Source organism: Dipodomys ordii, unplaced genomic scaffold (assembly GCF_000151885.1).
Source record: "Dipodomys ordii isolate 6190 unplaced genomic scaffold, Dord_2.0 Scaffold83, whole genome shotgun sequence".
Classification (NCBI taxonomy): domain Eukaryota; kingdom Metazoa; phylum Chordata; class Mammalia; order Rodentia; family Heteromyidae; genus Dipodomys; species Dipodomys ordii.
The window spans coordinates 2,304,954-2,329,953 of record NW_012267299.1 but is presented as its reverse complement, the minus strand read 5'-3'; the positions used below and the strand labels follow the sequence as shown (position 1 = coordinate 2,329,953).

The 25,000-nt window shown below is 40.2% G+C and overlaps 1 protein-coding gene across 1 annotated transcript in view; it reads right to left on the bottom strand.

Annotated features, from left to right (window-relative positions):
* The window catches only part of Ankdd1b (ankyrin repeat and death domain containing 1B), a 58,376-nt gene that overhangs the window by 24,070 nt on the left and 9,306 nt on the right, over nucleotides 1-25,000 (bottom strand). Inside the window, exons 3-7 of the mRNA XM_013025250.1 lie at nucleotides 20,658-20,756; nucleotides 15,453-15,551; nucleotides 15,242-15,346; nucleotides 8,623-8,721; nucleotides 6,952-7,050 (exon numbers count right to left, since the gene is read on the bottom strand). Coding sequence (XP_012880704.1) covers nucleotides 6,952-7,050; nucleotides 8,623-8,721; nucleotides 15,242-15,346; nucleotides 15,453-15,551; nucleotides 20,658-20,756 — 501 coding nt within the window. The remainder of the gene's footprint in view (nucleotides 1-6,951; nucleotides 7,051-8,622; nucleotides 8,722-15,241; nucleotides 15,347-15,452; nucleotides 15,552-20,657; nucleotides 20,757-25,000) is intronic.

The following is a 25,000-nucleotide window of genomic DNA, read 5'->3' as shown; positions in this document are numbered from 1 at the left end:
TTGGAGATTTTTACCTCCTTCAAATTCCCAAGAATGCACATAGAGTAGTAAGAAATCAGAGGCAGGCTTAAGTTAGATGAAGTATATTTTAGCCAAATAACTGCTAAAGGAAAAATAATACAGTCTTTTGGAGCAAATAAAAAGTATTTAAGTGTGGGAGAATTTAAATGTATTTGATAAGCTATAAGGTAGGGCCTTCAGAAGCATGAGTTTTTCTTAATATCTACACAAGCCTCCACTGGATCCAGGCAGTTAATGAGCCCTGAGAAGAGACTGTTATCCAAACTCTGTGCAGCCCTCCATCTAGCACAAGTAGAGGGAGCTTGCTACCAACCAAAGCCATAATCTTACTCTAACTCCCTCCTCAGAAATGACCCAACCATGTACCCTCTCAACAGAAAAAGAAGGTGACAGAAAAAGGACAAGAGAACACAAAAGCAACTTCCTGGAGACCAAGGGAAGTCAATACCAGCAGATGAAGCCTTCCCATGACCAGATGCATCACTCAGATAAAGATGTGAACGCAAAGCAAACTGCAGCATATCTGGTCCTATGACCATGCTGCTGGCATCTGGCTTCACACTGCATGTTTCCCTGGGGTCTTCTCTGGCCTACATAGGAACAAGTGTGTCCTGTAGTGGGGGCTGATGTTGTTGATCTAGGGAGTATGCCGATCAACTCATGCAGAAAATTCTAGAACAAGTGTTATCAGTCAGATTTTCATTACTATAATAAGGTACTTGAGGCAAGCCAACTTATAAGGAAGAGGTTTACTGAGCTTGCCTTTATTGCAGCTGGAAGGCCAACCTCCTGGAACAGGCCTTGCAAGGGTCCCCTGGTTGTATTACATCATGGCAGGATCATATGTTTATCTCTGTCCATATGGTCACTCTCCCTCACCTTACACAGTCACCAGGCTACAAGTCTGGGGACTCTAACTTAACAACCAAATCTAATTACTTCCTAAACTCCTTTAAGCAGCATGGTTGGATTAAGTTTCTACCCTTAATGCCATTAGCATAAAACTCTGAGGATTAAATGGTAACAAGGCAACTGAAGCTCTGGTCATAAGAGCAAGGGCAAGAGAGCCTGCAGTCTCAGTCAGGTAGGGAGAATGTGTGTCCATGTTCTCATAAGCACAATGCTTGTAAGAGCCAGATAACCATGCAGAAGTGAGGGGAGGTACAGAATCAGGGAGCAAACCTCAGACCTTCCCAGGGACTAGATGGAAACAGGATGGGGACACCTTTGCAGCAACTGAAAAGCAGTATGAGCCTTTCATTGCTCTGCAAATGCTTAATTTTGTGTTTGTTCATTCCATCCATAACCCTGAAACTTCAGTGAGAATTAGTCTACTGTCTTCATTTTCTATTCTCTCCCAAGGTCCTTGTCCATGTATAAACTCTAACATTATATCAACATTTATATTATTCTTTTTCAACCAATGGGTTTTTGTTTTGTTTTTTAGAATACTAGGGTTTTGAACTCAGGGCCTTGTGTTTGCTAGGTAGGTGTTCTAATCACTTGAGCCATGCCCACAGCCTTTTAATCAGGGTTCTGTGAGTATTTTTATACTAGAATATCTTTTTAGTACTTATCATTTTGGGTTTTTTTTTTTCCCGTCATGGGACCTGAACTCTGGGCCTGAGTGCTGTCCCTAGGCTCTTCAGTTCAAGGCTAGCGCTCTACCACTTGAGCCACAGCACCATTTCTGGCTTTTTTTGCTTATGTGGTGCTGAGGAATCGAACCCAGGGCCTCACGCATGCAAGGCGAGCCCTCTGCCACTGAGCCACCTTCCCAGCCCCAGTACTTATCATTTCAATGGCTATATAATGTTGTAAGAGATAGATATGCCAAATGTTTATCTGGTCTTCTTCCACCATTCATTACACATTACTAATTTCTTTGGCTATTGATGGTAACTTCTTCATCTAGTTCATTAGCTAGCTTTTCCTTCCTTTTATATTGTCCTTCTGTTATAATATACCATACATCATAAGTGAAACGAAATGCATAGAGTCCTTTTCCAAAGGGTTGTACAGATGTCCATTCCCACCAACAAAATATATATACATATATATACACACACATGTATTCTGTTTGGGCTTTCGTCTTGATTCTAGTGCTTTAATTTATATTTTTTGAAAAAAAGTTTATGCATTGTACTGACATAAAGATCTCCAAACTATCAGCAATTAAAATAAAAACAAGGCACGAGCAGCATATGTATACAGCATGGCAACATTCATGTGGTGTCTTGGGTGTATATGAGGGCATGTTTAGTCAAGTCACAGTTTCTGTATGAACACATGGAAATTCCTGGAAAATGAGATAAACTATGACTGATGTTCATTCCCAGGAATGATATTGAGATGAGGGTTACAATGACACTATACCCTTAGTAATTATTCAAATTTTGTTATCATGAGTTATTTTCATCACACTTCCATATTAATTAGAATATATATATATATATATATATATATATATATATATATATATGAATGGTAACTCACCTGAAAGCAGGGCCATGACTGTTCTTAAAATCCAGACACCAGAATCATTCATGAGTTTGAATCCTTGCACTAACACTACTGAGTTGTCTGATATTGGGTGAGTTCATTAATTTTTCAAGTTATCGTTTTCTGATCTAAAATAACATATACTACTACAGTCTTGAACGTTTCAAAATTTTAGCTCCAAGACAAAATACAAAAGTATTCTTGAGCTTTCACACGGCAAACTTCAATTTTATTATTCTTATTATTTCTTATTATTTTTATTGCTATTATGAGGATGATGTACAGAGGGGTTACCATTTTATAAGTCAGGTCATAGATACATTTCTTTTTGGACACTTTCAAAAAAGTATCCAGTATGTCTACCACGTATAAGCAATTTGTGTACTAGTTGCTATGGAGAAACAAAGTAGAGTAAGAATGTCTGTGTGATAAGTACTTGTCCTATTTGCAAGTATAATAACTTCCAATTCTTTCTTCCTTCAATAAATTACTTTCGAGATGTTAATGAAAAATGTCAGAGGTAATGATTAACTCTTACCCAAAGCAGGATACATTTTAAGACTCATTCTATAAAAACCCAGTGAATGATCAATTGGAGACCAGCATTCCCCCAAGAGCTTTCTAAGGGCCCCTCCCACTACGTGAGTGAACCTGGCCCAGAGCACGTACTTTATTTGGCACATTCACATCACTTCCTGCTGCCAGTAGCATTTTACTGCATTCTTCATGACCTCCTTCCACAGCCAAAAAGAATGGCGTTTCTCCATTCTGACAAAAGGCAAAATAAGTTAAAATTAATTGCCTCTTGGCATGAAATGAGGTTGCTTGAAAAACTGTGTGTTTTCTTTATATCTTTTGTCTATTACTTTTAATCATGGATAGCATTATTGAGCATCTGTGTGCCAATTTACACTGCCAAGAGTACATGCTTTGGCAATCATCATACAACAACCCTATAGGTTACAGTTAATGTTATCCTCACTTTACAGACAAGAAAACTAAACCTCGGCTGACAAATGGCAAAGCCCAGTACGAGTCCAGCTGTTTGGGTCAGAGCCTGTACACTTTACTCCATTATACTGCCTGCTTTCAGATTCTCCATCTACCATCTTTTCTTTATCTTTATTAAACTCTCGAGCAAACATTTGTTTTACAAATTGTTTCCTATAGGAGAAAGATTCTGCCCACAAGAAGGTAAAAGACTATTAAGAAAGATAAAGTTGGAAATAAGGAATTATAATGCAGCATGAAACATAAAATATTAGAAGTACATTTGCACTAAAAATAACATTAATTTTGTTTTTTAAAAAGTGATCTCTCATTTGTGAAAATGGTATTCTAGTTTCCTGAAAGCCACTAGAAACACTAATAGGGTAAAGTTAGTGTCTAGTATGGACCAAACATGTTAGATATAGAATAGGATATAGAAATAACTGCTTCTCACACAGTAACTACTTCTTTCTCATGAAAACTCCTTTTCCCTAGAACTATAGAAAAATGCAGAATTTCTTCCCCACTCCCTATCATTTTGCTCCTGAACATGATTTTGCTATAAACTGTTTTTAGTTCCATAAGGTTTTACTCAGTTAATTAAATATGGAGAATCATGTTGACAGGGAGACAAGAACTTGGAACCAGTGTTCTATGTCCAGTGAGAAGAAAAACAATATCACAAAAAGCTTTAACTTTCTGCCTGGGACATGCTTCTATTTATAAAGGAATTTCTCCTCATATTCTGTCTTCTCATTTTCCCAGAAAGGGGTAAACCCAAACAGAAAAAAAAGCAAAAAATAAGTGAAAGAAAGGTCAGATGTGGTAGTACACCCCTGTAATCTCATGTACTTGGGAGGTGGAAAATGGGAGGATCACAATTTGAGACTCTTCTGGGCAAAAAGTTAGTGAGGCCCCATCTCAGCAAATAAACTGCACTTGAGGTATATACTTGTAATCGCAGCCTAACTGACCATAAATGGGAAGATTGTAGTCTGAGGCTAGCCTGGACAAAAACATAACCCTATATAAAAAGCAGTCAAAAAGTATATGGTCTGTAGGTATGACTCAAGTGTTTGTGTAATTGCCTATGTGGGAGGCCCTGAGTTCAAAGCCTAGTACCACCACCATTAAAAAATGAAAGGAAAGGTTTTACCTGTTTAATACATCACAAATATCATACACATTTTTATCTTTGACCCAGCAATCTAACTCTAAGGATAAGCCCAAAGGAAAGAGTGAGGATTCAGACTACAGTTCATATACAAAGAAGTACATGACAACATTCTCTCTAGTGAAGAAAAACTGCAACAAACTAAATGTCCTAAGCAAAAAAATACTTAAATGAAATCTGGGCAGCCACTAAAAACATATATGCAGAGGAAAACAAAGGAAACTGCAGGGGAAAATCAGGTATATATATGATAATCCTGTCTATGGGGAAAAAACGCTCCATATTTATTTTTATTTATGTATTTATGTTTAATTTTTAAACTAGAACTCTTATATTTCTAGCATGTCTTATATGTTTTATAATACATTAATTTAATTATAAATGCATGTAATAGGGACATGCTTGTATTTTATTCACTGATAAAAGTTTACTACCTGTCAGGCTCCAGTGGCTCATGCCTATAATCCTAGCTACTCAGGAGTCTGAGATCTAAGGATTGTGGTTTGAAGCCATCCTAGTCAGGAAAGTCTGTGAGACTCTCATCTCCAATTAAGAACCAGAAAAAAACTGAAGTGGCACTGTGGTTCAAAGTGATAGAGCACTAGCTTTTAGCAAAAAAGCTCAGGGACATCACTCAGGCCCTGAGTTCAAGTCCCATGACGCAACAAAAAAAAAAAGTTTACTACACCAAGACTGTTTCAGGATCACAGCTCTTGAGCATGATCATGTGAACAACCCTTAGTGATCTAGCATTAACTTTTAATAGGACCAGAAACTTCCATGACTTGCAGATATTAGGGCCTTATCCCAAACCATAATATCACTATGAGCTTTAGTTTGTGGCTTGACTCCAAAAGCTAATAGGTGGATGAAATCCCAGTGAACACACAAGTGTGGGAGAGTATGAAAACCCAGCAGAGAAAGCATGAATAAGCAAGATTTCAGTTCAATACTAAGACCACAAATCTTGGTTTTCTAGGGTATGAATGTTTCTGTCCCTCCAAAGTCCAAGCTGAAACATCAGTCCAAGTGCAATAATGTTCAGTGGTGGGACCTAGATTAAGAGGACTCCATCTCTGTGAATGGTAATGAGTTGGGGTGGGTCAGTTAGACACTTTTGCTATGTGAAGACACCACAAGAAGGTGCCATCTTATTTTTTTATTTTTTGGGTCCGGTCATGGGGCCTGAACTCTGGGTCCTGGCGCTGTCCCTCAGCTCTTCAGCTCAACGCTAGCGCTCTACCACTTGAGCCACAGCGCCACTTCTGGCTTTTTTCTTTTTGCTTATGTGGTGCTGAGGAATCGAACCCAGGGCCTCAGGCATGCAAGGCAAGCGCTCTACCACTGAGCCACCTTCCCAGCCCAGAAGGTGCCATCTTGCAAGGAGACCACAGCATCTAGCAGCCTCTGAATCTGTGTTATCTTCACCTGGGTCTTCCCAGCTTTCAGAATTGTGAGAAATGCATTTCTATGATTTATGAAATGGCTGGTCAAATATATTTTGTTAAGCCAGTCAAGGTGGATTTAGACAATCCCCATATTGATTTGTAAAGGCCAGCCACACTCAAGGTTTGCCCTCAGTGATTCTTGTTCTTTCCGCGTTTCTGTGGGCTGTTTTGTTCTATTCTGTTTGGAGACAGCTTCCAGTAGGTGAATAAGTGAATGTGGATTAACCAGTATACCACTGGGGTGTATTTGAAAGAAAAGGTAGGAATCTTTTAGTTTTATACCCTGTGGCACTAACATCTTTGCCTGCTCCCCATTCCTTTCTTTTTTTGGTCCAGTTGTGGGGCCTGAACTCTGGGCCTGGGCGCTGTCCTTCAGCTCTTCAGCTCAAGGCTAGTGCTCTACCACTTGAGCCACAGTGCCACTTCTGGCTTTTTTTTTTTGCTTATGTGGTGCTGAGGAATCGAACCCAGGGCCTCATGCATGCAAGGCAAGCGCTCTACCACTGAGCCACCTTCCCAGCCCTCTTTTTCTTTAATTTTTACTATTATTTTTTTGTCGGTAGTGGGGGCTGAACTCTGGGCCTGGGCTCTCTTTAGATCAAGGCTAGCACCCTACCACTTTAACCACAGTGCCACTTCTGGCTTTTTTCTGTTTATGTGGTGCTGAGGAATCGAACCCAGGGCCTCAGGCATGCAAGGCAAGTGCTTTACCACTGAGCCACCTTCCCAGCCCCCCCCCATTCCTTTCTTGAAAGCTGTTCCTCTGTCCCTCCCAGTTAAGTCTCATGCCCAGCCAGAATAACCACTTCCACTTACCTCATTGGTCTCATTTACTTCTTGCCACTGAGTTAGCAGCACCTGCACAGCTGGACTGTGGCCATGCATTGCAGCCAGGTGCAAGGCAGTGTTTCCCTCCTGTTACAGAGACACACTCAATGTAGAATCCCCAGTGCTGAAAAGAGCATGTCCTTCCAACATCAGGGCTGCCACAGAGGTTCTGCAAGCTTTTACTTTGTTAAAGCTGCAGTCTAAAGTACAGGCCACATTATTCTCCCTCAGAGATGGTTTTTATACATTTTAAAATAAATTCTAAATAAAAAGACAAGGGGTTGGAACCAGTAAGAAGACAAAATAAAATCTTATGAACTAGGTGAAGTGGCTCACACTTGTAATCTTAGCTACTTGGAGAGCTGCAATTGGAAAGTCAATCAAGCAAAAAATTTAAGGTCAAAGTCACACAGCTCAAGATTAGTCCAGGCAAAAAAGTTTACAACCAATAAAAAGTAGGGCATAGTGTCAATTGCCTGTCATCCCAGCTACATGAGAAACATAAACACAACCTAGGACAGCCCGGGCAAAAAGTAAGATCCTATTTAAAAAATTAACAAAGCAAAGGGGCTGGAGGAATAGCACAAGTGGTAGAGTGCCTGCTAGTAAATGCAAAATACTGAGTTCAAATCCCAGTACCATTACAGACACACACATATACACACATACACAAATCATATCCTTAGCTGTACCTTTGCTATCAATTTGCAGAAAGCAGGATAACAAAAGCAATTCCACTTTACTTATGTGAACATAAACTAGCAAAAAGTTCTAAAGGTAATTTTAGCAATATATCAACAGATTTGGAAGTATGCAGAACTCTTTGACCACATCTAGGGAATTTTTCTAAGGAAACCATAAAAAACTCATAAAGATATGATGTTCTACTTTGGGAATTTTCCCTCCTCATCCTTTCTTAGCCTGCTTACCTAGGCTGGTGCTCTACCACTTGAGCCATACCTCCAACTGGCTCTTTGCTGGTTATTTTGCAAATGGAATCTCAGAGACTTTATTTCCTGGGTTTGCTTCAAACCATGATCCCCTGGATCTCAACCTCCTGACTAATTGGTATTACAGGCATAAGTCACTGACACCTGGCAAGATATAATTGGGTTTTTAAAAATCCAATGTAGTCTTAAAATTTTTATAAAATATTCTCTAAAATTTCCACTTAAATCTCAATAAAAGCAGGCACAAAAGAGTATGTGTCCAATCTCCTTTTCGAGACTGCCCACTCTCCTATTTTGGAGCATGGGTTTCCTTCTTTTAATAAACTTTATTATTTTTTATGTGTGTGTATGATTCTGGGGCCTGGGCACTGTCCCTGAGCTTTCTTTTCTCAAGGCTAGTGCTCTACCCCTTGAGCCACAGACCCACTTCTAGCTTTTTTGATGCTTAATTGGAGGTAAGAGTCTCTCAAACTTTCTTGCCTGGGCTGTCTTTGAATTAGGATCTCAGATCTCAGCCTCCGGAGTACCTAGTATTACAGGCATGAGCTACCAAGGCCAAGCTAAACTTTACTATTTTAAATAAACTTTGCTGTTACTTTCCCTACCAAAAATAAAGCTACCACCAGATCTAGACACCAGTTACTACCTCCACATCAACTGCTCCTCCCCATTTCTCTTGTTCTCAGCAAGGAATCAAAGTCCAACTCACCTTGTCCTTTTCTGAAGTTTGTAGATTAAGGAAAATAAGTTTTTCTATCATTTCAACATGACCCCTCTCAGCTGCCAGAAGAAATGGTTTTCTTCCTCTCTGAAAATCAAATCACAAAATCAAGCACTGATCACGCATTTATAGCAACAAAGACAGACCACTGACAAAGATGGCAGAAATTGTGAGTGATGGTCACCCCAGATGCTCTTTCTGTCATAGCAGTGGGACAATTCCTGACTTCAATCTAGATCCAGTTCTGCATTGTCACCCAACTCCATGTCACTATGTAATCCATTTTATGGTGACAAGTACTATTCAGAAAAGGTGGTGCCAAGTGTTGGGAAGGAGCTACTCACAATCAGGTAACAAGATGTCAGTCCAAGGTGTGAACCTTCTGCATGTACTCAAAAGCTCTTTTGTTTCAGATCTGCTGAGAAGCTGCTATGTGCCAGACCCCTGTCTTGGGTACCTGTGATCATACTAATTGTTACTGACAAAAAGAAATGTTTAAGACTGGGTGCTGGTGGCTCATGCCTGTAATCTTAGCCACTCAGGAGGCTGAGATCTGAGGATTACAGTTCAAAGCCAGCCCAGGCAGGAAAGTCTCTGAGACTTTTATCTCCAATAAACCACCAGAAAACCGAAAGTGGCACTGTAGCTCAAATGGTAGAGCTCTAGCCTTGAGCTGAAGAGCTGAGGGACAGCACCCAGGCCCAGAGTTCAAGCCCCATTACCAACAACAACAACAAAAATGTTTAAAACATTTTACCACTAGCTCACATGTCCTCAGTAATTGGAGCAAAAGGGTAGAGGACATGTTGAAACCAAATTAAAAAATCTACAGCAGGGGCTGGGAAGGTGGCTCAGTGGTAGAGCGCTTGCCTTGCATGCATAAGGCCCTGGGTTCGATTCCTCAGCATCATAGAAACAAGAAGAAAAAGCCGGAAGTGGAGCTATGGCTCAAGTGGTAGAGTGCTAGACTTGAACTGAAGAGCTGAGGGACAGCGCCCAGGCCCAGAGTTCAGGCCCCACGACCGCCACTCCCCCCCAAAAAAAAGAGTCTAAAAACGAAAATCTACAGCAATCAGTCCTACATTGGTTCCACAACCATGCATGTGTGGAAACTTGAGAAACAAACTGACACCAGAAAAATTCACATAATTCATTGTTCTTAGACCACTGTTCCTGGAAACACTGCCAATGAAATCTGCATCTGCAGCCCTTCTAAGTGTAAAAGCCTGCCTCTTCCTCATTCTCGTGAAATCAGTATAAAAGGGAAAAGGGGAGAAATGGACTGGCCAGACTCACAGTTTTCCACTTGCAAATTACATAACTATTGAAGGGTTAACTCTAGTCTTGGGCTATTTGGAAATGACAGAGTGAACACTATAGTATCTGCATATCTATGGATATCTGCATATCTGTTGACAATATCTTAAAGCTTTGGGTAAACAAATCATAAAGAGGGGAGAAAAAAGACACTGGCTATATACCAGATGAAAATGATTGGTGAAAATCATTCATACACATAGAGAGAGATAAACAGTATAGCCCAGAGGAAAAATAAAGAAGCTCAGAATCACAGGGAAGGGGAGGGGGGCACATGAGCAGATACTTACAGAGCCCTGTAGTAACTGAGTGCTGGTAATGTATGAGACACATGACTCAGCATGATTGTGTGTTTGTGGATAGGAAGAAAACAAGAACTATGGAAGGTGGTCTTTGAGGCTTTCCCTGGAGAAAAGGGCACCCATTAACTGATTTGTACCCACAGTTTTTCCAAATGGGCCCTAAGTCCTCAGTCCATTTCATGCAGCCATGAATGCTAAACTCCTGCCTCTTCTACCGCTACATGCTACACCAAGCCAATCACAGTCACTGTGGGAATTTTTTTTCCTGGCACATTCTAATTTTTTTTTTTTTAGCTCCATGAGCTAAATTGCCCGCAGCCCTTCTTGCTGCGTGGTCAGAAGGGTCTGCCTAAGAGCAAAGCTAACATGGTGGAAAGCAGAGCTGAAAAGTAAAAAGAGATAGAGAGCTCTAACCACACCATTTGAGTTCATAGGTTCAAATATGCTTAAAGCCACTCATGCCTTTGTATGAATAGCTACTCTGTCATTCAATGAGCCAACGAATTCTTTTTTCTTTCCTTATAATAGATTGAGTTGGGTTTCAGTGTTAGTCAGACCTTTCCATTGCGTGACAAATGCCTGAGATTAAACAACTTAAAAGGAGAAAAGATTCATTTCAACTCACTGATTCATGGGCAGATTGCTTCATTGTTTTTAGGCATGTGGCAAGGTTGAAACATAGTGGAAGGAGAGCCAAGTGAAGCAGAGCTGTTCACCTCATGGCAACCAGGAAGTAAGGAAGAGTAAAAGAAGGGGCCAGGGCCAAAACATATCCTTCAAAGGTATACCTAGAGACCCACTTCCTCCACCAGGCCTCACCTTCCACAGTTCTACCACCTCCTAACACTCTACTCAAATTTTGAACCCATTATTAAGTATTGACTACTAATCACTGCTAATCTAAACTTTAGAAATGTCCTAACAGCCACCCCCTGGGTGTGCACTTAGAAATCCCCAATGTCTCTCAATCCAGTCAGATGGCCAGTCAAAACTATCCCTGACAGAATCTGTCACCAATGACTAGAGGGCTTCTTTATAGCAACTGGGCTATGCCACAGAATTATGAAAGTGACTTCAATGTGCAGGAAGGGTTCTTTCCAGACTCAGCTCAGCAATTACAGTCCATCTGTAGCTCCCACAAATCCAAACACCATGCACCAATTAAGGCCTCCTTTATCAGAAACCATGTTGCTTAGTAACTCAGTTAATAGTCTACTTTTTTCTAGCCTGCAAGGACACAGAAGTAGAAAGTTAACCAAAGTTTAAATTCTCCTATAGCAGGTGGAGGGGCTTTGTTAGTTCTTTGCTCATAGAGACCATAAATAATACAGAGCCATGTTGTGCTCTAGAGTGGGAAGTGTTGCTTTTGGTTTTATGTTTACCTTTATTGTCGCAACAGCTCTTGGGTTCTCCTTTGAAGAACGCCCACACATCCACACAGGCACCCAGCTATTTCATGTATTTAGTGCTGTTGACTGACTAGTGTGATTACCTGACTGCCTCCAGTCACATGAAGCAACCACAAAATCCACGCTAGTCATAGAGTTGGTTTAGTACTCAGCATAGGATGCAGAGAGCCAAACAGAATTGCTCCTGAAATGCATTTATAAACAATTGATAAAAAGAGAATTTTTCCCATAAATTGAGTTCTGTAAGGATATAATCTGGAAGCCACTAATAGCCATCTTTCCCTCCATAAGAACAGTGTATATCTATGGATAATGCCAGTACAAAAACAGCTAAGCATTTGTGGAAAGAAAAAGGGCATGAGCCAGCCTGAAGGCCAGAAGATGCACCCTCAAACACTTTACTTTGAAGTTAATAAATAACCTTTATGTCTTAATGTAGCTTAAGATGGATATTTGGTTCTTGTAACAGAAAGAATCCTAATACATATTAGTTTGTGGAATACATTAGTCCATTTTTAACTATTATAGTGGCATGTTAAAAAGTAAGGAACTTTACTCAGAGAAGAAGTTTATTTTGACTCACAGTTGCACAGGAGCAAAGTCTATGGGGCCTCTTCTGCCAAAGGTCTTCTCGCTAATAGACTCAAGGCAGTATAGGGGTCATAGAACTGAGTGTGTGTCTCTCTCTCCCTCAGCTTAGAAATCCACCAGAATTTGATCATGGGCTCCACCCTAATTATCTTATCTATCTTGATCTTTTCCCCAGAACTCCACCTCTAAACCACATAGTTGGGTTAAGATCCGCCTTCTTAATTCCATTGATCTGTGGTAATGATGATTCAACTCCCGCTTACATTTGAGGTCAAGTCCATATTCAAACCATAGCAGGGACAAAGATAACTAGAAGGCTCAGAGATTCTTTCTTTTAGCCTTGGTTGCTACAAAGTTTTGAATCTCTACTAGCTAAACGAAGTGATAAGGGGCCACCCCAAGGAAAAGCTAACACATGGGAGGATCTGGAAATAAGACTGCAGTGAACCACAGAACTCTCCAAGAAAAGAGCTATGACTTTGAACTTTGGATGCCCTTTAAAACTGTTATCATGAAGAAAAAAATGTAAAAGCCAACTTACTCAGAGTACAAATATTTAAAGTAATCTATATCTTATAAACATACCAAAAACTAGCACAGAATAAGATGAGGAAGAAAGTAAAATGAACTATAAATGTTTTCTCTTATGTAAACATGTTTACAAAGTAACAACAGGAATTTCAAGGGTATATGTGGTCTCTTAACATACAGTTCGTTGTCATGTCTTATTGTTTTTAAACCATGAAACCCATTTTCATTATGTTTAAATGGGCCTCATCCAATGCAGTCTCATAGGACCCCCTCCCTTTATTTGGGAGGCAGATTTTTCTAGCCAGGAAGAGAGTTGAAGCCTCAAGTTTCAGACTTGGGAGAGATCACCATGCTTTCCTTGTTCTGGATCCTAGACCTTTCCTAATTAACTACCATAAGGAGGATCCAGGACTCTTGTTCTTGTTCTTTTATCTTTTATTAAACTTATAGTGTTTTTAACTTTGTGTGTTTTTAACTTTGTATATTTTAACTTGCTGAATTTAAAATTATCGTATGTAACTAAAGTCTGAGGGATTAAAACTATTTATTGTAAAGTATTATTTTTTTATTTTTAGGAATACTGCCAAGGTTAATTTATAAAATGTAATAACATCAAATTCAGCCAAAAAAAAATTCCAAAGACAGCCAGTAAGTGAATATCTGTTAGTGAGCACTTAACAAAACCCAGCTCTTTGCTAAGTATTTTACAGTCATTACCTCATGCAAGCATCCCAGCCATGGCTGCTCCAATCTCTATGAAGGAATGGAGTTAGGGCTGGTGTCTAAATGGAAGGGCATTGTTCATTGGCTCACCATCTCATTTGCATAGATACTTTGCTTACCATCAAGAAAATGTTAATCATTTCTATCAAAGAAAAGATATTGGATGATAATAATACATTTATGTGTGGCATGTGTGTGGCATGAGTATGGGAGAGGGGGGAAGGGAGGAGAGAGAGAGAGAAAGAGAAACAGAGAATTTCCCCACATGCCCTTGGTGCTACCAGTACGGAAGTCACTTTTCTTATTGTCCTTGTGGAGATGGAAACACGGAGGCTGTCAGCAGCAGTTGGAAAACTTGCTGATATGATAGCCATGCCCAGAACACAGTCCAGGCCGGCCTGCCTCCAAGCTGTAACCATACAGCCATATGCAAAGGAAGTAAAAGAAGTGTATAGACATCATTTGAGTCTTTTGCTCGTTATTTTAAGAACAAAGTCAAGAAAAAATGCACAAACTCTTTAAAAGAGTTGAAATGAAGTGAATAGTATTGATCACGTCTAGAGAAATGTTTATGGAGAAATGTGTAATGTCACAAGGTGGGCACCCGTGGCTCATACCTGTCATCCTAGCTACTCAGGAGGCTGAGATCTGAGGATTGCTATTCAAACCCTGCCCAGGCAAGAAAGTCTGTAAGAGTCCAATCTCCAATTAACCACCAAAAAGCTGGAAATATAGTTATGAATGGAGTGGTAGAATGCTAGCCTTGAGCAAAAAAGCTCAGAACAGCTCCCAGGCTCTGAGTTCAAGCCCCCAGGGCACGCGTGCGTGCATGTGCACACATGCACACATATACACACACACAGTAGTTTCACAGAAAAACATAAGACCAATTCATAATGTATATTCAACTGCTGAGAAACTGCAATGTCAATTGCACTAAGGATGCTACTCTAGAACAATGGCAAAGGGAGATGCTCCAGGGAAAACTCAGTCCCAACATCTGGGCAATGTCCATTGTCATCTGAGAAGAGAGTGAGGACAGCATGATAACTAGTGTTAAGACAGATAATGGGTATTAGGTCTCAAATCCTGGAGTAGTCATTTTTCTAGTTGAGATTATAGACCAGGTATTTAGCTTCTACTGACCTTAGCTTTTTACCGAAAATGGACAAACTACTGTCTACTTTATTAGATTGTTGCAAGGATTCATGAAGCCTTTCGCTCATTCATATTGTAGAGCATTGGAATGAGCAAAGCCCAGGACTCTTGCTCTATAGAAATAGCTTTCCTCTATACCAAGCACATTAATAAATGAAGTGGTAGCTGGTGTTATATTTCCAAAAAGAAGGAATGTAAACCAATACATCAAATCTACATTCTCTTCCATGACTGATTACTAAACAGCTTCATGTGAAATGCATTCTAAAAATATTAGATATAGTGGAATAAAAAAAAAAGAAAAGAGGGTAGATAGTGCCCACTCCCTGGCCAAGGTGAGGGAGTAAACTGTAAGAGGGTCTTTGATGCTTCTGCTACGCTTCCTGTCCACCCTACACACGTGGGTCAGTGCCTCCACCACCACCAATCCGCATCTGTTCCTTGGTCTCTGCCACAGTCCCAGCTGCTGCCACAGGCCGGTTCTGGCTGTGCTTGCTGCTTTGGCAGCTGCACCAGGAATAGGAGGAAAGTGGAAGTTGAGAGTGTATGTAGGATCTGCTCCCACTGCAGACTCACCTCATCTGGCAGGTTCAAGTCCTTCAGGTGCAGGTCTTGGATGAGGTATTCTACAATGTTCACATTATTGTTCAGGGCTGCAAAGTGAAGAGCGTTCATTCCGTCCTGAAGATAGCCAGAGAGGAGGAGACTCTTTCACTGCAACACAGAACTTCCCTCTCCTGCACTGAGGCAGTGAGAGCTCATGTTCAGGTGGGACCCACATACCTACCTGGTTCTTGGCTCTCTGGTCTGCTCCAGCTTTAACCAGCATGAGCATGATCTCAAAGCTTCCAGACCAGGCTGCAAGGTGAATTACAGTCAAGCCATGCTTCCCAAGGAGAAAGAAGGAAAGAAACTGTTAGATAGATGTGTCACAGCATGCTAGCTAAGTTAACACAGGCCTTGCAAATACTAGGCTGTGAAAATTAAGAAAAAGAGAGATAATTTAGTCCACAGAAAATGGAATATTTAAGTTCTATGGGGAAATAAGTATACTTAATAAGTGATGCAGCCCTAAAAAAATGAGATGCTGTGGCCGAGAAGGTGGCTAGAGTGCTTGCTTTACATGCATGAGGCCCTGGGTTTGACTCCTCAGGACCACATAAGCAGAAAAAACTGGAAGTGGCACTGTAGCTCCAGTGATAGAGAACTAGCCTTGAGCTGAAGAGCTGAGGGACAGCGCCCAGGCCCAGAGTTCAGGCCCCACGACCAACAAAAAAAAAAAAAAAAATCAGATGTTGTATTACACTGTACACACAAAGTACACAATTAATACATTAGGATGAAAGTCAGACTATAATGTGTACTCTCTTAATTCAATTATAAAAGGAAAGATAGAATATAAACTCAATAAACAAATGATACCTTAAAATATTAATAAAGACCAATGGTGATTCTTTAATATATGAAGTGCTTTCACAAATCAAGAAAGAAACAATAGGAAAATGCATAAGTAAAAGTATTATTTTAATGCATTAGAAGAAATGAAAAACATTATTGTCTAAACAAGCTGGTAACATCTACTTAAAGATAAAATACACCACTAACCTAAACCTGTGGGAATCTATGCCATAAAAATAAACTTTTCAGGACCTGGTGTTATACACATACAGATACACACACACACACACACACACATACACACATATACACACACAATGAACAATTGTGACACTGAAAATTAGAAAGAAGATACTTACCTATCCATATACTGTAAATTATAAATTATATCATACATGATGATTAAAAATACTGAATTAGGACTTTTAACAATCAACTTAAAAAGATTTCTACAAGCTCCACCAACTATGGGAAATAGATGGAGAGATAATATAATCCTATTTTTATAAAACTTGCAATGAACAAAAACTCCATCTACATATGTTTTATTTACATCTATACACAGTAGGTTGTTAAAGGATAGATGTAGGAGTGATTATATGGAATATAGAAAAAACACAGAAATAAACACACAAACATCTCAGGATGTAGTGTAGTCACTGAAGAAGGGAAAGATACAATAAGCCAAAGAAAGCAAAAAACAAAAAGTTATATAAAGTATCTCATTTGTATAGAAGCTTGCTAATTTGTATAGAAGCTTGATAAACAAAATAATACAGATGTGTGCACTTTGTAGGCACGTGTGTACATAAAGCACACAGAGAGCCCCTGACCCTGCCAGGCTTTCCTGACCTGTAGAACTGCTGTGAGTAGCTGTATGGTGAATTATAAACTGAATCAGCCAGCAGTTAGCCTTGGATATTTCAGAAAGTGGAGAGTGAGAGACAAGGAAGCTAGAAAATCTGATAGGTGTCATCAGCCTCGAGATAGCTATTACACATTATTTACATTCTGTGCACACTATTTCAGGATCAAACAGAACTGACCTCAACCTCTAGTCACTTTCTATCACTTTCCTGTACTGTGATGCTGCCCAACTTGGTCTCTCAGCTTCTTGTTTCTTAGCTGCAAAGTCTGTGCATCTCATTCTGTTTCTTTTTCCCTGTTGAACAGTAATCCATTACTTTGTAGGAGCCCCTGCCTGAAGCAAGCTTTCTCACTACATTATATTTGCCTTTCCTGATTGGCTACAGTTTTAACTCAGCAAACTTGTTTGTTAGATGCATACCATTTGAGGACATAAGACAGACATTTTTGTTTGTAAAGTATGTAAGACCTTGGGTGTTTATTTGGGTTATGTAGAAATTGTATATAAGACCTTGGGTGTTCATTTGGGCTATGTAGAAATTCTCTTATTCTTCAAAGAGTTCAGGTATGGAAAGTAAAAAAGAAAGTCCCAGATTGTTACAGCATAGTTCTAAATTGGTGGATTTCTTTTTCATCTCAGTTGGAGATGATTTTGTTTTCAAGGGACATTTTCAAATGTCTTGAGACATTTGATAAGTCATGACTGTACTCTGATTTTGGCAGTGAACAGGTAGAGGCCAGGGATGTTGCTCAACAGTCTACTATGTACAAAGCAGCTCTGAATGTCAATAGTGTCACTTCTGAGAAAGCCTGCTTGAACTGTACACAGCTGTCACCATATACTGGGAGCTCATTTGTCTATTTAAAATTGCAACATGAAGAAAGCTCTGAATCTCTGCACAAGGAACAATGATGTATGATGACTTATGTTCTTCCAAGAAAATATACAGCCTCTTAATTTAGGCTTCCCTACAAATCAGGGTCCCAGACCCAATAGTATGAATCTGGTTTTACATATGGCCATGAAAGAGCAGAAATATTTGGGACAGGTAATAACAAATCACATTCTGATAGCATTTCTATTGTCCCCTCCCCCTTACAGGTCATTCCCAATTTTGAAACAATCAACATTGAAAACATAGATTACAGAAATACGGAGACTGAGAGTGCAAGCAGCAAATAAACTAGTCACTGAAACCACAAATTCCAAGTGGAGCCATCATTTCTCAGAGGCAGTGAATCACTGCTCACAGATGTAAATTTCCCTAGAAGAACCTCTATATAACCCAATCTCCTGCTATGAAACACTCATGTCTGGAGCTGCAAAAGAGTCTATGTCCTGGATTCCACTCACAGCTGGCTCACATAGTGTAAAGTAAAAACTGCTGACAGTCACTGAGAAACTGATCCCATTGCCAGGATGGCTACAAGGTACCCTGGGAACACTTTCATTGGAGGTACTTCTCAGAGAAGCAGCCCTGAGAACAGATGCTTGTCCTTTTCCTCTGAGCATCCCCTAAACTCTGACCAAAGGCTTCAGTCTTTGTTCATACCTAGTGTAAGAGTACTCTTACATTGTGAAGAGTAATCTTCATCTAGTCTACCTCCTCAAAAGACTACCTGCCTTGAACTTGAAAGTGCTCTGCAATGCTTTTGACCCTGAGCACGCAATGCCTTGTATTGTACTCATTTATCTCTTACACTTCTCAGATGGATAGTAGGACCTGCCAAGTCCAGACTATATTCATACCATTATATCTCATAGGTCATTTGGCAATCTTTTCAGCTTGTGTGTGTGTTCACATGTAAGTACTGGGGCTTAAACTTAGAGCCTCATGCTTCCATTTGTTTTTTCCTCACACATTTGGTTTTTTAGCACACTACCGTTAAGTCCATTCCCACTTCCAGCTTTTTGCTGGTTAATTGGAGTTATGTAAATTTTTCTGCCTGGACTGGTTTGGAACCTTGAGCCTCAGATCTCAGCCTTCCAGGTAGCTAGGATTATAGGCATGAGCCACAGGCACTTAGCTGGTTTTGGTTTTAATGAGACAGGGTTTCACTATGTAGGCTGGGGGAGTGGAGGGCAAACTGGTACATACAAACTTGGCAAAAGTTTCATCCTTCATTGCCCCCTCTCTTCTTCTCTCTCTCTCCCTCCCTCCCTCCCTCTCTCTCTCTCACTCTCTCTCTTCTTCTCTCTCTCTCCCTCTCTCTTTCTCTCTCCCCCTTCCTTCCTTCCCTCCATCTTCCCTTCTTGTGAGGCATTAGAAATTGAACCCAGGACCTTGCACATGTTAAGATGTTAGGCAAGTGTTCAACCACCAAACTACATCCCTAGGCTTATCTGGGAATCTTCTAGAATCCCAGGCTGTGATCCAAAGACTCTGAGTACCTGCAATTCTAGTGAGCTCCCTGGTGAGGCTTGTTTCATTTTTCAGAACCACACTTACTTTTTCCTTGGTTTTTTATTTTTTGTGACATAGACTGAAGATTTAACTGGACAGAAGTTCTTGGTATCCAAAGTATGGTTCTGAAGAGCTGGGTATGGTGGTTCGTGCCTATAATCACAACACTCAGGAGCTTGAGGCAGGAGAATGGTGAGTAATGGTAAGCCTGGGGTATTAGGAAGAGATATTCCAAGCTATCCTGACCATATAACAGCCTTCTTGCTCACCAATGCCAGACCAAAAAATTAGAAAGAGATGTGTCCCATTGATAAACTGCTACCATTACACCTATACCTTATCCAGTTGTCAACAAAACCAACAAGATGATTAATTGGTACAAGCTGACTACATTTATCTTCTAAACATTTACCATCACATACTAAATCTAGACTTTGTGAGATTGCTTTACTTGTTGGGAGTTAAAAGCAATGCCTGGCCTTTCCTTGCAAGGAGTTCCAGTCCAGACAGAAAACAGACCATCTCTGTGAGAATCTTCTGAAATTTTAAGAACCATGGTCTATGGAATTAAGAATCAACAACTTTCCAATAAGGCTATCATGGCCTTCTGTAACCAGGTTAACATAGTGTTAGGTCTCTCTAAATGGTTTGTGTTAAATGAAGTTTGCAAAGAAGGAGGAAGTCCTTCTTTGTAGGTAGGTTTTGATATCTAGGCAAAAAGTTAAGCTAAGTTGTAGCTATTTAGCTAAGTGTGCTTTCTTTAGAATCACATGTGTTAGGTTCAAATATGGTCTCTCAGATGTGTCCCAATCCTTTCCTTAAATATGTGTTTTGGGAGTATGTTTTCTATTCATCTCTTCTTTTGTAAACTGGGGATTATAATACTTTTGTCACAAGGTTGGTTGGGATAGGGCACTAAATATCAATCCTTATAGTTTTTACCTAGTACATAATAAGTATTTAATAGGCTTTCTTTATTATTGTAGTCCAAAGGGAAAAATCAAAGTTTAAAGTCCCTGGGGCTAGTTAGCTTTTGTATTCTATGTGCCAGATTATACTCTGAACAGCTATCTAGTATTACAAATGAAAACTATTGACCAGAAGGTGAGTGTGGGAAAATAAAAGCCCAAGTCCGGAAGAGAAGAGTAACCAATTCAGCCACCAAGTGTACCTAATGCACAATATGTATATTCTCTAAAGAGACCTTCAAAAGAATGCTGTCCACAGAGATACTGAGTGTGGATATGAAGGAAAGATCTCTAGAGTGATCAGATTCTCCCTGTGTGTTCATCATGCTCCACCTTGTTCTTCTTATTGCTTACCTTATCAGCAACATCCACTCTGGCCTTGTGGCTCAGCAAGAAATCCACGGCAGAGAGATTATTTCCCCCTACTGCAAAATGCAGAGCTGTACGGTTCATCTGAGGAAACATAATTTGTTTGTATCTTTATACATCTGATTCTTATTGAGCTTTTCCAGGAGCCCTGATTCTTGAATAGTCCTAAGTTCCTAGTGAGTATTTACAATTTGGTTATTTAGCTCTACTTTTTGCTTTTCCCACTCAAAGTTGTGAGAATTGTGTCCAGCAGAATATTTATAATGGATGACAACAGAGATTTGGCAATCCCCTGAATAATATATCTCAGAATGAGACATTAAAAAAAAGAATGAAGTCAGGCACCGGTGGCTCATGCCTGTAATCCTAGCTACTCAGGAGGCTGAGATCATGGTTCAAGCTAGCCCAGGCAAAAAAGCTCGTAAGACTCTAATCTCCAATAAAATCACTCAGAAAACTGGAAGTGGTGCTGTGGCTCAACTGGTAGAGCGCTAGCCTTGAGCTGAAGAGCTGAGGGACAGCCCCCAGGCCCAGAGTTCAAGCCCCATGACTTACCACCCTACCCTCAAAAAAAAAGAATGGGACTCATTGCATAACCAGCCACATAGCAATTTAACAGATTGCATTCCAATAGTAAACTTGTACTTTTCCTTATGTACACTCATTAATAATGATCACATTTGTTCTATCTAAAATAAAGCTGGTCAGCTTTCCACAGCTGTGACAAAATACCAGAGATAAACAATTTTTAAGACTTCCAGAAATTTCAGCCCATAATAGTTTGGCTCTATTGTTTTGGGGACTGTGGGGAGATGTATGGCATCAGTGACTTGAGTCCTTCCAGTAGGCCCAACCTCTTTAAGATTTAACCACCTCCAACTAGTGCCACAGGCCTGTGACCAGGTCATCAACACATGACTTCAAGTGAACAGTTAAGATCTAAACCATAGTAGAATATATTGATAATTCATAGCAAGAAAGTTCCTAAAGATCCAATCCATTCATTTTCTTTCTGAAGTTTTCTCTATTGTAAGTTACACTGAAAGAAATATGTAAGGTCCGCTCCTGGATGGTGAGAGCAGACTCCACCCTCCTCTCAGCAAAGTCTCTGCCCAGTACCTGCGTTACCTAGACAACTGGCACACCTAGAAGAGGTCACATCTGGATTGGATGTGGCCACACTTTTCCCCACCCCTATCTTAGATAAGGCCTAGCCCAGGGCCAGATGCTCTCTTTCCCATGTCTCTCCCAGCCTTGTGGAGGGCCTACAGGGCCTGGTGCCAGTCAGAATGATGAATAAACCTACCCCTTACTTGAATACCACGTGCGTGGTGCTGTTCTTACTCGGCTACCTCTTTTAAAAAACCTAACATAAATGGTGCCATTTGAACCCAGGAAGGGCTTAAAGTCAGAATAGGTGGGATTCTTCTCCATTTTTTTCTCTTTTTCCCCCCTTTTTTGTTTTCTGAGGAATACCCACAGTTCTAATGGCCTTTTTGGTGAACTGGTCTGTCTGCTGCAGACACAGTGCATCAATACCATTGCTAGTCTCTGCATCTACCTCCACACTTCATTTTGGCCCTAGTAACTGAGGCCCAACCATCTGATGTGCTTTGTTAGCAAAGATGTATAAACATTGTTGTCAAAAATTTTAGGTTTTGAGTTTTGCCTTTTTTATTTGGTGTTGTATATTCTACTACTGACTACGTGGTTCTAAAATATTGGGCATATCTGTGCTAAAATTCTCATCACATCTAACAAGTTTTGTCATTGCAGAATATTTGTTGGTCAGTTCTTGATAAGGACCAGGTAAGCTCTACTTATTCTATTTGATCTCCTTGTTGCTTTAATTTGAAATAATAAAGCGTTTTTGTGGCAAAGATTGCAGTTCAAAGCCAGCCCAGGCTGAAAAATCCCTAAGACTCCATCTCCCAACTAACCTGCAAAGAGCCAGGCTGGAAGCATGGCTCAAGACTCTTATCTCTAACCAGCCAAGCACTGAAAGTGGTACTGTAACTCAAAGTGATAGAGCACTAGCCTTGAGCAGAAGTACTCAGGGACAGTGCGCAGGCCTTGAGTTCAAACCTCCATGGATAGTAACTGGGACAAGCCATTCTAGCGATGAACACCTAGACTCAGCCAGTCTGGGAAACAAGGGACCATGGAGGAGTAAGAGGAGATGATGTCACATCAGCCACTTTGTGCCTGCCCTTTCAAAATTAACCAGAGCAGGGAGGTCAATAGAAGTAGAAGCCTGCCCATCTAATGTCCATAGCAGTCTACCTTTTAACTGGACAGGAATTTACATTATTGCCTTTGTTACCTGACGTCCTCCCTACCTAGTTGCCAGATGTCAGAAATAGTTAGGGACATTTCCACCAACTCCAGGACAGCCTGGAATGCAGGAGATAAGAACTAGCCATTCTAGCCCAAGTCATCCAATTTTCAACACCAAGTCCTTCCTCTTGCCATTTATTTGCTCTCTAGTATTTTTTTCAGCCCCTCAATGCCTCATGAGACTTCTCCAGACTTCATCTAAAGACTCACACCACCAAGGGACAGCTGCTGCTCACTGCCTTCTCTGGGAGGAGACCAAATTCCAGCCTTTTACCCCTAATGTCATGCCCCTTATCAGCAGGAAGTAGCCAGAGAGAATCCACGCCCTATTTCATGATTATTAAAAGGCTGGAATGTAAGGTTCACTCTTGGATGGCGAGCAGACTCCACCCTCCTCGCAGCAGTCTCCATCCAGTACCTGCGTTACCTAGGCAACTGGCACACCTGGAAGAGGTCACTTCTGGATTCCATGTGGCCATAGCTCTCTCCCCCCCCCCGCCCCTACCCCCCACTACCCTCGATAAGGCCTAGCCTAGGGCCAGATGCTCTCTTTCCCAGGCCTTTCCCAGCGTGGAGTGCTAACATGACCTGGTGCCAGCCGGACCAATGAGTAAACCTACCCCTTACCTGAGTACCACGTGTGTGGTGCTCTTCTTACTTGGCCTCTTTTTAAAAACCTAACAAAATAGATTGCTTTAATTTTTTGGAAGAAAATTATAAATGTCTTTTGCTTTAAATTAAAGCTATCATAGTATTCCTGTGGTGCCAAAAGACAATTTAATGCATTTCAGGATGGAAATTTTACCTAGAAGTAACATATACCCTATTTGCTATATTCTAGATACTGTTTTGGCTTCCAAAGAAGATGCCTAAGTGAGTATACTATTCTTTATTTCATAATTCCAAAAAGATGAACACAGTTTAAATATTTGGTTTCTTTGGATACTAAATCGGGGATAAAATAAGTTTGACAAACCTAAGTTATCTCAACAATGTCTATAATGTAGAGCTATGCTCTACCATGTCAGGTTTGGGTTTATATGCTTCCATATTTATTGGAATATAAGGATGCAAGCCAAAATAACATCAAAGGCAATTCAATAATAACACTTACATACTTTTACCTCCACCCTCACAGGTTTTAAGGTACTCTACAAGTTACCATTCAACAATTTGCTGTGAACAGGACCAATCATATGTCATTAGAAAGAATATTACAGCCCATCAAGAGTGTAGATAATTTGCTACATTGACTGTATGTTGAGTCATAAATTATACTATCTTTTCAAGCATTTTAAAATAAAAACATAACTTAAAAGACCAGAATTATTTCACATGGAGAAATATAGAGTAGCTATAAATGTATATTAATGATTCTGAGCTGGATGCCTGTGGCTCACGCCTGTAATTCTACCTATTCAGAAGGCTGAGATCTGAGGATCATGGTTAAAAGCTAGCACAGGCAGGAAAGTCCATGAGACTCTATCTCCAATAAGGTATGCAGAAAAAGCCAGAAGTGGAGCTATGGCTCAAGTGGTAGAGAACTAGAATTGAAAAAAGTAGCCCAAGGACAGCACCCAGGTCCAGAGTTTAAGACCCCGGACCAGAAAATAAAAGACTCTACTTTTTGTTACTTGAGAAAATGACTATTGCTTCACTTATTCAAAACAAATCTCCCAGTGTCATATTAACTTTTCCATATACTATCTCATATATGACATAATACATGGCATACTATAATCTATTTATAAATATTTCTGAACTTATACAAAAACTATCTTCAAAGACACTTGCTTCCAGAATCAACTCCAAATGGATCAAAGACCTTGAAGTCAAAGCAGACACTCTGAAAACATTACAGGATGGAATAGGAGAAATCCTAGGTCTCCTTGGCTCAGACCGAAATTTTTTGAATAGAGACCCGGAAACACAACAAATCAAAGAAAGGTTGGACAAATGGGATTGCATAAAGTTGCAGAGCTTCTGCAGAG